The following is a 14,224-nucleotide window of genomic DNA, read 5'->3' on the forward strand; positions in this document are numbered from 1 at the left end:
AGTTTGCAATTTAAATTTTTATTTATAATTATTTAAATTGATATTTACAATTAATTTTTTTTAAAATTTTTGTTAGAAACTTAACTATTACTCATGTGTATGAGAATTGGCATTTTTTGAGTTATCAATAAAAATTACCTCACATTTAGCTTTTTTTGAACAAATCTCATAATTTATTGTTTCACCAGTTATTTTTAAATGTTCTACCTCATCAATTAATTTGTACCCGTGTGACCATTGAGGAACTTTTTTATTGCTTTTTTTTTATTTCAATACATTTTTTTATTTATAATTGTTTTCTCATTTGCATCAGTTAAAAGTTGTGTCCAATAAAAGTCTCTGTTCTTTTTTTTTAGAGCTTCAAGATCCATCTTTTCATATTTTGAAAATAAATAAAGTTCTTTAAAATTAAAATTGGAGGCTAATTTTTCAGAAAATTGACTGATTAAATCTAAGACATTTTTAACTTAATATCATTTTTCAATAAAATAATTATTCATTTTTTATTTTTATTTAATAAGATATTTCATTTTAAAATAAATATAAAATAATTTATTTAATATAAATAATTTTTTTAAAAAATAATAATTATATTATAAAAGATAAAAATATTTTATATTTTTAAATATTTAATTTTTTAAAAAATATTTTATTTTTAAACAGAGAGAGTGTTGATTTTTTTTTAAACTTAAATGTCATTCTCCAATTTTTACTGGAATTTTGTGCTGACTTATGCGTGATCACTGATCACCGATCGAGGCATGTCAATACAAATGTGGATCCTCTCCACGACAGTTGAAAACTAGGAATCGAAGCCTGGACTAGCATGCATCTCTTTCTCTTCCGTCTTCTGATAATTCAATCTCTCTGCATTTCGGACCATTTAGCTCATCACTTTGTTCTTTTTCCTCTTACACGCCGCTTTATGTTTTTTGCTCTCATGGGATTCTCCAGTGTATCCCCTTGATGTTCATCACTACGCTCTGCAGGAAGCTTCCGTAAAGTTTGAGCTTTCTGATTCAGATGGCATTGAGCAGACAACACAAGGTTGGCAATGGCTTCTCGACCAGATGGGTTTCTTTCTTTTGCATTGCCAGCTTCTTCCTGGGTTTTCTTGTTGTCAACAGGTTAGCTCTGAGCTTCAGTCTCTCCCCATTGAAATCTCTAAGATCTGCTACGAAACTTATGAGCTTCGGATTCTTTTTTGCTCCTGCTGGGGTTCTAAGCTTCTAATGTTACACTTTTCCCCAAAATCTCAGTTATGCATTCCTTCGCTTTTCTTATTATGCATATGCTCGAGAATTTCCGTATTCATGAACAGGGTGATCTCAAGGTCAGTTGGATGTCTGCGGAATACGAAAAAGAAAATGGTTCAAGCTTTTGGTTTTAAGCTTGAACGCTTGAAGCTGAACACATATTATAACCTGGTTCTAGGTGGTACATTTTTCGAGCTCTTATGAGCGAGGATTCGGTTAGCAAATGCATATGCTTGCATGTTTGGTCCTTCTATTTGCAGGTTTTGAAGGCCATTGGTATTTGATTTTCCTATAACTATCATTGATAATCTACTTAAGCATCTGGGTCCTGCTGACATCGAAATCATTTGCTTCATGAATTTCTTTGGTTCCTGGTTAGCAGTACCTTCTTATGGCCCTTATGAGCTAGAGAAATTATTAGTTAAACGCGTGTAGTTGTATTGATGTCATTTTGCTGGACAGTAAGTAAATATTGTTATTGCATTTTAATTGTATCCGTTGCGAGTTGAGAGCCATAGGCTAAATAAAAGAACCCCAGCAATAAAATATGCCAACAACACAGCAAACCTTCAATAATTAGGGGAAATTTCAGCTTCAGACAAGGTAGGTACAATACTTTCAAACTCACGTGATATCATACAAGAGGCAACTCAGAGAACTCGAGTCCTGTATGGACCATCCGAACATAAATACGTAATAAGACACAATAAAGTAGCAGCAAAGTGCCTACACCTCCAGGCCCCAACAATGCAATGGTTCACGTGCATAATGACACTAACATCAAAATGTGCGAAACCTAATGATCAGACCATTTACATGGATGGCATAAATAAGCAAGTAACTCATGTTTAATTAAATTTAATGCAAATCTGTAAATGAATTATCTTGTGTTTTGTGAATATCTAAACCTTTTTTTTTTATCAACAGCTATTTTTGTTATGATATGATTATGCTGTTTCGTGCTATTAAGAAACTGAATCAGAAGCACCATTATCAAGTAAAGGAGTTTTCATTGGTCACCGTTTCCAAAACCATATGAACTTTATATTTGTAGCCCCTAAAACTATTTTCTTGGGGGTGTTAATGTCATTCTTAATGTTTAATTTTTATCTTTTGTTCTTTTTGGATATCTTTCATGGAATCAGTGCCTTAATGCTCTTGGTAAATTGGATTGCTGCCATTTTTATGAACTTATGATGCTATTAAGCTCTGACAAACTCTTTTGTAAGCTGAGTCTTCAAGATAATGGGTAAAACACTCGCAAAAAGGGGAAAAAAAAAAAGTTTTGTTGGTTTCCGACACAAATTGCACATGATAAACTCTGATATGATCTGTGCCCCTGAACTCCAACATCTTCCCTACGTTGGTAAATTGGGGGTCTAGAGTTTAGGAATTCTTACCAATTGTCTTCCTTTGCGGAAATTGATATCAGAGAAGTGCACAAATCACACCATTCTGGTGCCATTAGTTCTTTATACTTGTTTTACATATCAAAGTTTGTTTGTAATATTTAGGTCATCTAAGATATTAGTCAATCAATTTCTTTCAGAAGACACAGTGAAAGCAGTTTCAGAGAAGGCATAGAACAGAAAATAAAATATTAAAGATGACATTGTTGTGAGAAAATTTGGAGGATAGGACCAGGAAAAGAGTGAGTTTAAGTACAAAATGATAATTTGCCAAAATTTTATTTTATTTTTATCTATTCCACCATTATCTCTTTAATTTAATTTGTTTGATGTTTGAGCCATCATACATGACCAGGTGACCAGGTGGGCTTAGTGATGCATGATAAATGCTACTGTAATTGATCTTTAAGCATAGTCAATGTTTGAAGTCTTTCTCCATCAAGGTTTCCTCGGTTTCTTGTTGGTCATGATATGTTTGATTCCATGCACTGATTGCTAACGAGTGCTATTGCTAGATAGCTTGTCCAAGCACAGTTCCTTTCCATGTTGTTTTACATAAGTTCAGTCCCCCTGTGGAAATCTCATAAAGTTGGTGTATATTTGCCAATCCAAATATGCAGAAAATCTTACACATTGAGTGTCTGAATGTATTTGCTTTTCTTTTAGGATGAACTCTTTTAGTTTCTTTATTTCAGTGTGTAGGTTACAGAGTTGTTCATTTGTAATTCACAGGTTCTGGGATGGCAATCACGCAGTTAAAATAGTCAAGGACACATCAATTAGGGAAACTTATCTCTCAAGAGCTTTGCATCCCTTGGTCAGCTGTAATGAGGCAAGTCACACTTAGAAAGATAAACATTCAAGTCACAGAGTTAAAATACGCTTTGGCTTTTCATCTTACTATTCCAAGTGATATTACAGGAGACATCTATTCAAGCAAGGGACATCTTTCCTCAAGTTTCACAGACACGTGATGTTATCATGTAAATGTCAATAATCCATGTTGATGAATGTGGCAAAATGAGCATATATTACTGTTTACAAGTAAAAGTTTTTAAAATTTATACTTGGCATGATCAGTATCACAGTTCATGTTGTTAACCTTGCAGGGAACTGGACAAAAAAATGTCCTCATTGGAGATGCAGCTTGCTGCAGCCAGAGCTGCCAAAAATAAGCACAAAGTAGAATCTCCTATTTTTGCAAATTCAGGAGAGAAAATTAAGGATGAGGGCAAAATATTCTTTGTTATGGGAATTATTACAGCCTTTAGTGGCAGAAAGCTGAGGGACTCAATTAGAAAAACATGGATGCCCCAAGGTTCACTTCTAACCTTAGAGCAAAAAAATGTCTTACATTTTCCTGAATAACTGCTAAGCAAAACCATAATGTACAATATTTAATCACCCAGGAAAGGAACTGAGTAAGCTGGAAAAAGAGAAGAAAATCATAATTCGGTTTGTCATAGGTCACAGGTTGGTAAACGCTATAATGCATGCAGGGAGTAATAATATACTTTTTTTCTTCTGTCATCATGGAACTTTATGATTATTTGCATTGGATTACATTTTATGGTTGGCACTGGCAGTGCAACTCCAGGTGGTGTTTTAGATCATGCTATTGATGAAGAAGATGGTAAGCATAAGGATTTCCTGCGACTGGTATGCTAACCTCTGTTGACATTGTTGACCTATTATCTCATGTTTTAGCTCCACCTAATGAATGAAAGGAAATATATAAATCCTTTCACAAGTTAATTAACAGCAGTTATTGTTGATCCAGTAATAAAAACATTATAAATTCTTTTCATATCGAGCAAAATGGTCCCTATGTTCTTGGCTTCTAGCTATTGGTCCATGTATTTATTTCAACCTAAATGATTGGGCAAAAAGGATTACATGGTTTTGATGCAGAGGCACATGGAGGGATACCATACATTATCCTCCAAAACTCAAACCTTCTTTTCAACAGCTGTTGCTAAGTGGGATGCTGACTTCTACATTAAAGTTGATGATGATGTACATGTAAATCTAGGTTAGTGCTTGTGCAATGTTTGTAGTTCTTTGCGATTTGAGGAGAACTTGCAAGTGTCCATGGGGATTCTCAGGAGCTTACAAGTTACAACATGTGACAGGTGCAGTTGGGTCAATGTTGGCACACCATATGTCAAGACCACGTGTTTACATTGGTTGTATGAAATCTGGACCCGTCCTTGCAATTAAGTAAGCTAGCAGCATATGCACTTCGATGATTGATCGCATATGCCATTTGTAACAAACTATGAAACTATCTGCAGAGGTATCAAGTACCATGAACCTGAGTACTGGAAATTTGGAGAAGAAGGAAATAAGTATTTCAGGCATGCAGCCGGGCAAATATACGCAATCTCGAAGGATTTAGCAACCTACATTTCAGCTAACGGGTAGGTGCATTTATATTGGTGCTTGTAGCCTTATTGTGTTTAAGATCGCTGATTGGTCTTCTTTCAGGCAAATACTTCACAAGTATGCAAATGAAGACGTCTCTCTGGGTTCATGGTTTATCGGTCTAGATGTTGAGCACATTGATGAGCGAAGCCTCTGCTGTGGGATTCCCGGTAAGATTGATGCCTGTATTCCTTTTCTTTATTGTAAATCCTTTTCTGCTCTCTTGTCTCTACATTCATGCATTGCCTTATCAAATTGCTTGTTTGATATACCATGGAGAAGAAGGATTTCATAAACTAATTGCTTATCTAATCAGTCTTTTAATGCAAATTGGAGCATCAGAATATCGGATTCTGATTCCTTTGCTTACCAACATCATTATCTAAGTTCAGTAAAGTTAAAATTAGGATTCTGATTGATGGTTTCAAACTTGATAAGCACTTTCTTCTCCCAAGGCACACCCAAAGGCTTCGTGATGCATAATAACATAAGAGTGATAAGAAACAGGGAGAGAGTGTGTGTGATGTTTTGAAGTGTTTGAATGATAGATTGTGAGTGGAAGGCAGAAGCAGCTAATCCATGTGGTGCATCATTTGACTGGAGCTGTAACGGTATCTGTAAGTCAGCAGAAAGAATGGAGGAGGTGCACCAACTTTGTGGAGAAGGTGATGCAGCTCTCTGGCAATTCAAGCTCTTAAATTAAAATTCCCTATTTGTATCAATCATGTCTCGTGTCCCTTTGGATGAAATATAGTTTTGTGATTTAGCCTCACCCTCTGCCCATTTTTGCCCTTGTGGATTTAAAAGAAAAAAGAAACGAAAAAAAGTTGATTATGAGCTTAAAAAATTTCAGGTAATACGGGAAATAGTTTCTCTTACGTCATTCCCTCCTGCATTCTCCTGCTCATTAATATAATACCTATGCCAAGATGGTAAATATTTGAAATATAGAAGCTTTAAAAAAAAAAAAAAATACAATGTGATATTGTGTTCAGTAGGCAGGAGAAAGACCTGGAGAAAATGGCCAGGAGATGGACTCTTCTTGGTAATATGATGCCTTTTCTTTTTAGACTAAAAGATGAAGAATTTTATTTTCTATTCAAACAGGCTGCTTTTTTATATTTCTGGTCCTAAATTGTAGTGATATGCAACGACTAGATTTCAGCCTCCAAAAATAAATTAAAAAATGGCTAGCTAAATAAACGTGAAGAAAATTTACCGTTCCATAAACAAATAAACTAGACTTCCTGGATTTTATTGTTTATATTGATGACTTAATTCTAGTAACTTCTTGCGACTTTAAATTTAATGACACAACCTATTTTCTTGTTCTCTTGGTATAGTAACTGAAAGATATTAAAGAATCTGAAATAATGAATATTCACATTCTATCCTCATATTCATAAAATATTTATTGTAATTACTATTTTATCATTAGTTGTTATGCTTTGTAAATTCAAGATAACAATTCAGAGAATGTGAAAAAGGAAATAACTGAATGTCTTTCATGGGTTAAGAAAATGATTTTAAATACATTAAACATTAATAAAAAAAATTTGACCAAACAACATGGATTGTATCAACGTTCAAGTCCAAGTCCGAAATCCCGCGTTGGTCAGATTGAAAAAGTCAGAAAACGTGAAAAATGAAAGACACGGAACCACAAGAAGAGAAGGGAAACAGAAAAAAAAAAAAAAAAAGCCAAAAGTAACCCAACAAAATAAACAAGAAAGAAAACTGGACACCGGGTCGGGCCCCATTGTAATACCTAACAAAAGCACGGGGTCGGTTTGGAGCACACTATGATAGGAGGAGGATGATAATAATAATAATGGACAAAAAGAACCCTTTTGACACTTGTAAAAGAAAATAATTATTTTTCGAATTTAAATTTATTTATTATCATTACTTAATCATCATTTGATTTTTTTTAAATTTAAAATAATGTCTGAGACGTTGTGAAAAAGAAATAATTGATTAATTAACTTTTTTTTTTCAGTTTTTCCCCACAAAAATGACCATATTAAGTTAAGAAAATGAATCAAAATAAGATGAAGTAGGGGAGAAAAAAAATTAAATTTCGAAATAAAGTAAATAATAATAATAATAATAATAAATTTTAACCTAATCATTTGCTTGGCCAAGAAAAACCTAATCATCCGCGCTGTATATATAAAGTCAGAAAACGTGAAAAAAAAAAGGCACGGGGTCGGAGCGCGCTATAGTATAGATATTAGGAACTTTAATAGTGATGATTCACAGTTTCACACGCAACATAGATATATGAGACTTTAACTTATAAAGGAATGACACTAAACATTCTAACACAACAATTATTTTATGGAATTAACGTATAACAACAAAATAAGAATTAAACAAAATTTATAAAAGTTTTTAAAATTGAAGAACAAACTAAAAAAATTAATTAAATAAATAAAATAAACGATGACGCATGAAATAATATATATACCAGGCATATCTAACAGGGCCTACGATAATCGCACCAACGCTTCTCGCTGCCTCTTATCCGGTCCTCCTTATCCGTGTTACTGAGCCAATTTCTGTCCTCTTCTTCATTCGTCCTGATTCTGCTTCTTCTTCTGCTGCTGCTGCTGCATAGCCTTCATATCTATCCACTCTTTCTCATTTCTCTGATTTCCTCTGTCTAATTCGAGTGCAGATTGGTTCTTGGGGGTCATTTTTTATCTTCTTCTTCCTTCCCCTCTTCCCCATTAATCGCTGCTTTTTCCCATTCAAGCAGGTGATTTTTCTTTCTTTTTTCTTCCTGCTTTTTTTTTATTCGTACCCCCTTCCTGTGATTTTTGCCGGTTGTAGTGCTTTTATCTATGGCCTTGCTTTCGGCTTTATTGGGAATTCTGGGGAAATCCTCAGTCGTCAATATATTGGGTGACCTCTTTATTTTTATAGCTTCACTCTGGGTTGCGGTTATCGTTGGTGTTTTGGTTGGGTGGGCATGGAAACCCAAATGGGCCAATTTTGGCAGAGACATGTTAGATTGTATGGTTCCGAATGACACTAATTCTCCATTTTCCTCCTTGTCCACGTGTTTCGCTTCCATTCCTAGCTTAAATTCGTTTAAGATTAAGTTTCCCAGTTTCGTCCCTTGGCCTTCCAATGTTGGGTTTCAGGAGGAGTCTTCTTTCTCCGAGGGCAGGTTTGTTTTCTTCTTTGAAGTACACTCAATTTTAATAGCGACTGTTTCATTCGATGGAACTAAAATTACTCTTCCTTCACCGTTTGGTCCCACTTGGCCAGTTCGTTGCAGGTTGAAAAAGATAAATCTCTCTTGACTGAGAAAGATTTGGAGCATTTATGTAAGCTGGTTAAGGAAAAAGATGGGGGCCCTGCTTGGATTCAGATGATGGATCGTTCTACCTCACGCATGAGCTATCAAGCCTGGCGGAGAGATCCAGAGGTAGCTATTTCATTGTTCTAGTTTGTATTTTAATGGTTTCGACCAGTCCAGTTGCATAGGGTATTTGTGAATTGAACTCATGTAGCCTTTTCATTCTTGCTTTTTCTTGTATCCCTTATGATTGGTTGGTTTTGCCTTTGTTAGAATGGACCGCCCCAATATCGCAGCAGAACTGTGTTTGAAGACGCAACTCCTGATTTGGTGAGAGAATTCTTCTGGGATGATGATTTCCGATTGAAGTGGGATGACATGCTTTTACATGCTACGACATTAGAAGAATGCAACGTCACAGGAACAATGGTAGTGCACTGGGTGCGCAAGGTCAGCAGACTGCTTCCTTGTGTCTTTTTTATGGTTTGGTTGGTTCTTGTGCATATCCTGATGTGGCTGATATCTTGCTGTTTTGTTCTTGTTACAGTTTCCCTTTTTTTGTAGTGATAGAGAATATTTGATAGGTCGTCGAATTTGGGAATCAGGACAATCTTACTACTGTGTAACTAAGGTATGCGCAATGCTTCTCAAAGTCTCACTTCTTTGAGATTCACTTTTTAGAGGGTGTTTGGTTGAATGAAAGGAACAGCTTTCTTTCTTCATTGGAACCAAAAAAAAAAAAAAAGGAAGGAAAGAAAGAAAGAAAGAAATGAGAGATATATATAATAGCTACTGTATATTCTACTCAAAGGTGATTTTTTTTATATTTTTAATTTTTTTCCATTTAGGACATTAAGAATACTTACAAACTAGAAAATTACTTTTCCAATACCATTTCTTTTTGCCATCTCATTCCATCCTGCATACCACAGGAGCACTTGTGAGGAGAGTGAAACAAATGATTTTGAACCCTGTCAAGAGAGGTCGAGAAAGATCGAAGAGAACATTTTTAGAGGTTGTTGAGTGAAACTTTTTAATTAACAATATTCTTAAAAATTTAATAAATGATAGAGCATAATGGCGTCATATAATCTATATAGCCGACCCCACCTAGTGGGATAAGGCTTGTTGTTGTTGTTGTATTCCATCTTGCATGCCATGCACTCATAAGTGCTTGTGAGGGTGCTTAACTGGTTCTGGTAACTAGAAGTCTCCCATGCTTATCTGCATCGTCAAGTTTGGCCTTCTGCTTTAACATGCAGAAGGAAAATAGCTCTCAACTGAGTTTGACAGTTGCTTATGTTTAGATGAACGGGCTGTGCTTAGGAATTATGACTTATGAGAACAAAAGCTATTATTAGTTTGTATGTAATAAGTTGTGGAAACGCTACTAATATCAAAATATGAATGCAGATATGATAGCATTTTGCTGTTTTTACAATTTCAAGAAAAAATGGTCATTTTACAATTATCAATAATATATTCTTTTATTTAAAGTGTTTTTCTCATAAAAATGGTAAGAATGATTATGTTATTGATGTTGCTTGGTGATCCTCGATATTAATTCATAATTTTGTCTCAGTGCACCTGAATCTGATGTGCTTTCAATGATGTTAGGAGACCAAGTTGGACCGGGTGTTCAATTATGTTGGGAAAAGAAATTGCTATAGAATGATATACGGAAATGCAAACAGCTTTTGGTTTTATTGGCTGTCCCATTGTAAATTGCATTTTCATTTTGCTACAAAGAAACATAGGTTTTTTAAAAGAAACTAATAATTAAAAAAAATGAGAAGAATGTTTCTTTGGGCCTCGCTGAACTTGAGTTTCTAACAGTCTTGACCTGAACTTAATGGAACCATATGTTATGTTTCTCATTGTAGTGAAGAGCTTGTAGATAATTTTATGTGTTTTTGTACATTCTTCCTAGATATTATATCTAAATGTTGCCTTGTTTATTCAGGGAGTACCATACCCCTCTGTGCCTCGACGCAACAAGCCTAAACGAGTTGATCTATACTATTCTAGCTGGTGTATTCGTGCAGGTAAGACATTACATGAATTTTAGAGATCACTATACTATTGCTTTTCTTTAAAAAAATAAATAAATTTTTTGTTATTAAAATGACTGGCCCTGATTTTTGAAAAAGGTTACCAATATTTGTTCCGAAATATAACTACAGGGCCTCGTTTGTTTTTCAATCTTGATTCTTGGATTAAATCGATATCTTTCTGTTTGGAACAGAGATCCTGCTCGTCGAAGTGAATGATCGTAGTGTTAAATACTTCAATCTCCCTTGAATTCCCTTGATGCATGAACCCCGAAAATTTATTTTCAGAACCTAATCATACCAATGAACCCCTACAATCTAACTTGAGCTCAATGGCAGTATTTTCTATATTAAAAACGATAGCAGAACAATCTGTTTTATATCCTTGTCATGGGGGCCTTGTGGTCTCGATCTGGGGTGCCTATTATTTATTACAGTTTCAAATTTTGTATTGCTGACTGCTATATTATAAAGTATAACGATATCTTGCAATTTATATAGCTGACCTTGTCTAGTAGAATAAGACTTGTTGCTATTGTTGTTACAGCTATATTGATTTTAAAAAGCTATGGGAACTAATATCTGCCTTTGTTTAATATGTGGATCAGTTGAATCAAAGAAAACTGGAGAGCTGACTGCATGTGAAGTGTTATTGTTTCATCATGAAGATATGGGTATACCCTGGGAAATCGCTAAGCTTGGAGTTCGTCAGGGAATGTGGGGAGCCGTGAAGAAGATTGACCCCGGACTACGAATGTATCAGAAAGAGAGGGCTTCAGGTGCTCCGTTGTCTCGCAGTGCCTGCATGGCTAAGATCAACAAGAAAGTAGGTGAAGACTATCTGAGATATCTGGAAAGCACAAGCAACAATAACAACAACATGCTGGAGATTGAGAATCAAGACTCTTCTGGCAAACCAGGTGGGAAGACCATACCCAAGCTTCTAGTTGTCGGGGGAGCCATCGCCCTTGCATGCACCCTTGATCGTGGTCTCTTGACTAAGGCAGTCATATTTGGAGTTGCCAGGAGGTTTGCAAATATTGGAAGGGGCTTGTGAATTTGTGATGACCGTTCAAGACATCTTGCCAGCGGAAAAGAGTAACACATTAATTTGTTGCCTTCAAGAAATTGTTCATTCGCATTGTCTTTTTCCCTTCCTTTTTTTTTTTTTTCAATTTCATAAGGGCAAGCTAGCTTTTAAGTGCAAGAAGGGAGCTTGTATATTGTTTTTGTAATTGAAGGCATCTCACATCTTACTTCAGTAATAACATCAATATTGTTTTGCTCCATAGTCTACACACTTTCTTTTCTGTATACTATTCCTCAATGATCTAAATACAAGAGTTGGATAACTAATTTACTGCGATAAAGAAAATTAGCTAAGTTAGTTATTTGTAAAATTATGTGTATTAATTTTCTTAAAATACTCCTTTTAATCAATATCAAAGAGCAGTTTAGTTACTTTGAGCATTACATTCAGAGGCTATGTAACGGAGATGATGTGCTGCAGAAGGGGCAGAAGTAGAGTGAGACCATCCATCCATTCAATTTTGAATGTTCTTTCTTCTTAGGTTGTAAAGGTGAGAATATGGGTCAGCCTGACTTTAACATCCTGATTTTTATATAATAAAGAAATTGTGGAATTTAGGTTTTGAGGAAAAAATGATAATAATAGGAATTTATATTATTTGAGATTATTTAGAAATGATATTATGGTTAGGTATTTAATTATAAATTTAAAAATTTAAATTTAAAATCACATAAGTAATATTTAGTTAAGATATAATACATAAATAATTTTTTTATGTGTGTTAAAAAAAAAGAAGGTAGAAGGAACAAAAAAAAGAGGGTGGAAGGTTGTTGTTTCTAAGTCCCACATTGGTTAGATGAGGGAAGAGAAGAGGTGCCTTCATGTATAAAAAGGAGGGGGTGTGTGCATTAGGAAGCATGAGAGGCTAAGATGCAATTTAGAGGAAATTACAACTTTTGGCCCAAAGGTTTGAATAATTAAATTCAAACCTATAGTTTTTTTTAAATATAATTTTGGGACTACAATCCCATTTTTATATTATTTTTCTCTCTTCCTCTCACGTTGCTCTGCGTTTTCTCGCAAGGGGGGATTATTTTCTTTGTCTTCAGGTATGTTCTAACTTTCCTGTTTAGATTAGCATTTAAAAATTTATTTAATTACAAAATTAATTTTATAGTTATTTTCTAAATAATATTAGCTTTCTAGTGATATGATTATTTTGTAGGATAGAGTAAATATTCTGATTAGGATTTTTCTATAGGATAGTTAATCTGATGATATGATGGAGTAAAAATATAGGTTAAAACTTTTAGGGATATAATAAATATTATAGAATATTTTCTTGAGGTTGAAACTCATGTTTAAGAATTTTTGAGTTAAAATCTAGATCTATATGGTTGAATTTATGTGGAATCTGAGATGTAGGGATAAACCTATGATTATTAAATATTTATTTAAGTATGAGTAGGTATTTTTGAGGTTATAGAAAGGTGATTTGAGGTTTCAGGACAATTCTAAAATTTTTAATTTATTTTTGGACGAATTTTTAGAATATAAAAGGATGAAATTGTGATATTAGAAGTGATTTGAGGCTTAAAAATAGTTTATTAGGGTACCAGAATTTTAGAAAAGAATTTAAAAAGTTAAATGAGGCATAAATCTTAAATTAGTGTTAATATGAATTATAGATCTAAGACTTTCTAACTCTTTAAATTAGAGTTATTTATTTTAATGTAAAATTAATATATAGTATTATGAAATAACTATGTAGATTGTGTTGACAAAGATAGTGGTGAAAGACGAGTTGTGAAGGGGAATTTGTTATTCAAGACACAAGGTAACCATTATTAATGTGTTGTGATGAGTGTGTTTGTGAATGGTTATGTGTTGTTTTGTTGTTTGGAAAAATTATGAATTATTGAAAATAAATACTGTATATACTTATTTGAAATTATTGCCAAGTGGGTTAAAAATTTATTTTTGTTTATCATGATGAGATATTATTGTTCGGATATATTCCTGTTTGGATATTTGAATGATGCATGACTTGTCAGGGTATTTTAATGTATGGTGTTAATGGGAATTTCTGTTCGGTTAATTATTACCACGTGGTAAGCCCTCATTGGACCCAATGAGTGGCGTGTCGCTTGGTCCAACTCACCTTTGGCCGGGTGATTTGGCGTCCGAGCATGGCGAAAGGAGGATATAAGGTGTAGTCATGCAATTAAATATTTGTTCGGTTTGTTTAGAAATATTGTTCAGTTAAATGTTTTTGTGTGCCCACTTAGCAATCGCATGATTAGTTACATCCGCATGCATCATTACATATTAATTTTTGATTACTGGGACTTTTAAGTCTCATTCCCCGTGGTTAACAATTTTACAGGAGCAAGTCCGGCCGAGAAAGCACCAGAGGTGTAACTGTGATGTATGAGACACCATCTTTTACGTTGCCTCTTATTTTAGATTATACAATGTATCTTGTGCCAACTTAGGACATATCTTCTTTGTGAAGCATGTAAACTCTAATCCTTTTTATTAAAAGTATTTATATGACCAAGAGGATTATGTCTGTCCCTCTTGATTTATGATCTGATTTGAATAACATGCTATGAGGATCATGTCTGTCCCTCATGGTTCTAATTGTTTTTTTTTAGATATTTTAAGACCTGTGGTATATTGTCTTGGATGTATCGTGGTAGAAATTTTTCTACCATGATAATGGTTTTAATAATTTGCGAAAAATC

The 14,224-nt window shown here is 34.2% G+C and overlaps 2 protein-coding genes and 1 long non-coding RNA gene across 3 annotated transcripts; all 3 read left to right on the forward strand.

Moving 5' to 3' along the window:
- Nucleotides 1–755: 755 nt before the first annotated feature.
- LOC129321828 (beta-1,6-galactosyltransferase GALT31A-like) lies at nucleotides 756–6,166 on the forward strand. Its single transcript, XM_054967753.1, has 11 exons — nucleotides 756–1,127; nucleotides 3,398–3,497; nucleotides 3,587–3,648; nucleotides 3,775–3,983; nucleotides 4,075–4,138; nucleotides 4,252–4,324; nucleotides 4,577–4,697; nucleotides 4,798–4,885; nucleotides 4,960–5,085; nucleotides 5,153–5,259; nucleotides 5,638–6,166. Exons 1-11 carry the CDS (start codon nucleotides 1,024–1,026, stop codon nucleotides 5,790–5,792), a joined length of 1,209 nt encoding a protein of 402 aa, XP_054823728.1. The 5' UTR covers nucleotides 756–1,023; the 3' UTR covers nucleotides 5,793–6,166.
- Nucleotides 6,167–7,604: 1,438 nt separating this feature from the next.
- Nucleotides 7,605–11,736, forward strand: LOC129323024 (uncharacterized). Its single transcript, XM_054969542.1, has 6 exons — nucleotides 7,605–8,264; nucleotides 8,366–8,525; nucleotides 8,670–8,846; nucleotides 8,944–9,027; nucleotides 10,360–10,441; nucleotides 11,056–11,736. Exons 1-6 carry the CDS (start codon nucleotides 7,936–7,938, stop codon nucleotides 11,502–11,504), a joined length of 1,281 nt encoding a protein of 426 aa, XP_054825517.1. The 5' UTR covers nucleotides 7,605–7,935; the 3' UTR covers nucleotides 11,505–11,736.
- A 677-nt stretch (nucleotides 11,737–12,413) lies between these two features.
- On the forward strand, nucleotides 12,414–14,156 carry LOC129321544 (uncharacterized). Its single transcript, XR_008596027.1, has 3 exons — nucleotides 12,414–12,586; nucleotides 13,249–13,314; nucleotides 13,864–14,156. It is a non-coding gene; the product is annotated as an uncharacterized LOC129321544 (long non-coding RNA).
- The last annotated feature ends 68 nt before the right edge of the window (nucleotides 14,157–14,224 follow it).

Source organism: Prosopis cineraria, unplaced genomic scaffold, assembly GCF_029017545.1.
Source record: "Prosopis cineraria cultivar Desert tree isolate PC_DT_omini unplaced genomic scaffold, ASM2901754v1 PC10, whole genome shotgun sequence".
Classification (NCBI taxonomy): Eukaryota; Viridiplantae; Streptophyta; class Magnoliopsida; order Fabales; family Fabaceae; genus Prosopis; species Prosopis cineraria.

What these genes read in the sequence shown, in the direction of transcription:
- LOC129321828 (XM_054967753.1), top strand. Translation starts at nt 1,024, where the DNA reads ATGGCATTGAGCAGACAACACAAGGTTGGCAATGGCTTCTCGACCAGA. An exon ending in CCTTGGTCAGCTGTAATGAG is followed by an intron (nt 3,498 to 3,586) that starts GCAAGTCACACT and finishes GTGATATTACAG; the next exon opens with GAGACATCTATTCAAGCAAG. An exon ending in ATAAGGATTTCCTGCGACTG is followed by an intron (nt 4,325 to 4,576) that starts GTATGCTAACCT and finishes GTTTTGATGCAG; the next exon opens with AGGCACATGGAGGGATACCA.
- LOC129323024 (XM_054969542.1), top strand. Translation starts at nt 7,936, where the DNA reads ATGGCCTTGCTTTCGGCTTTATTGGGAATTCTGGGGAAATCCTCAGTC. An exon ending in TAGTGCACTGGGTGCGCAAG is followed by an intron (nt 8,847 to 8,943) that starts GTCAGCAGACTG and finishes TTCTTGTTACAG; the next exon opens with TTTCCCTTTTTTTGTAGTGA. An exon ending in TAGCTGGTGTATTCGTGCAG is followed by an intron (nt 10,442 to 11,055) that starts GTAAGACATTAC and finishes TATGTGGATCAG; the next exon opens with TTGAATCAAAGAAAACTGGA.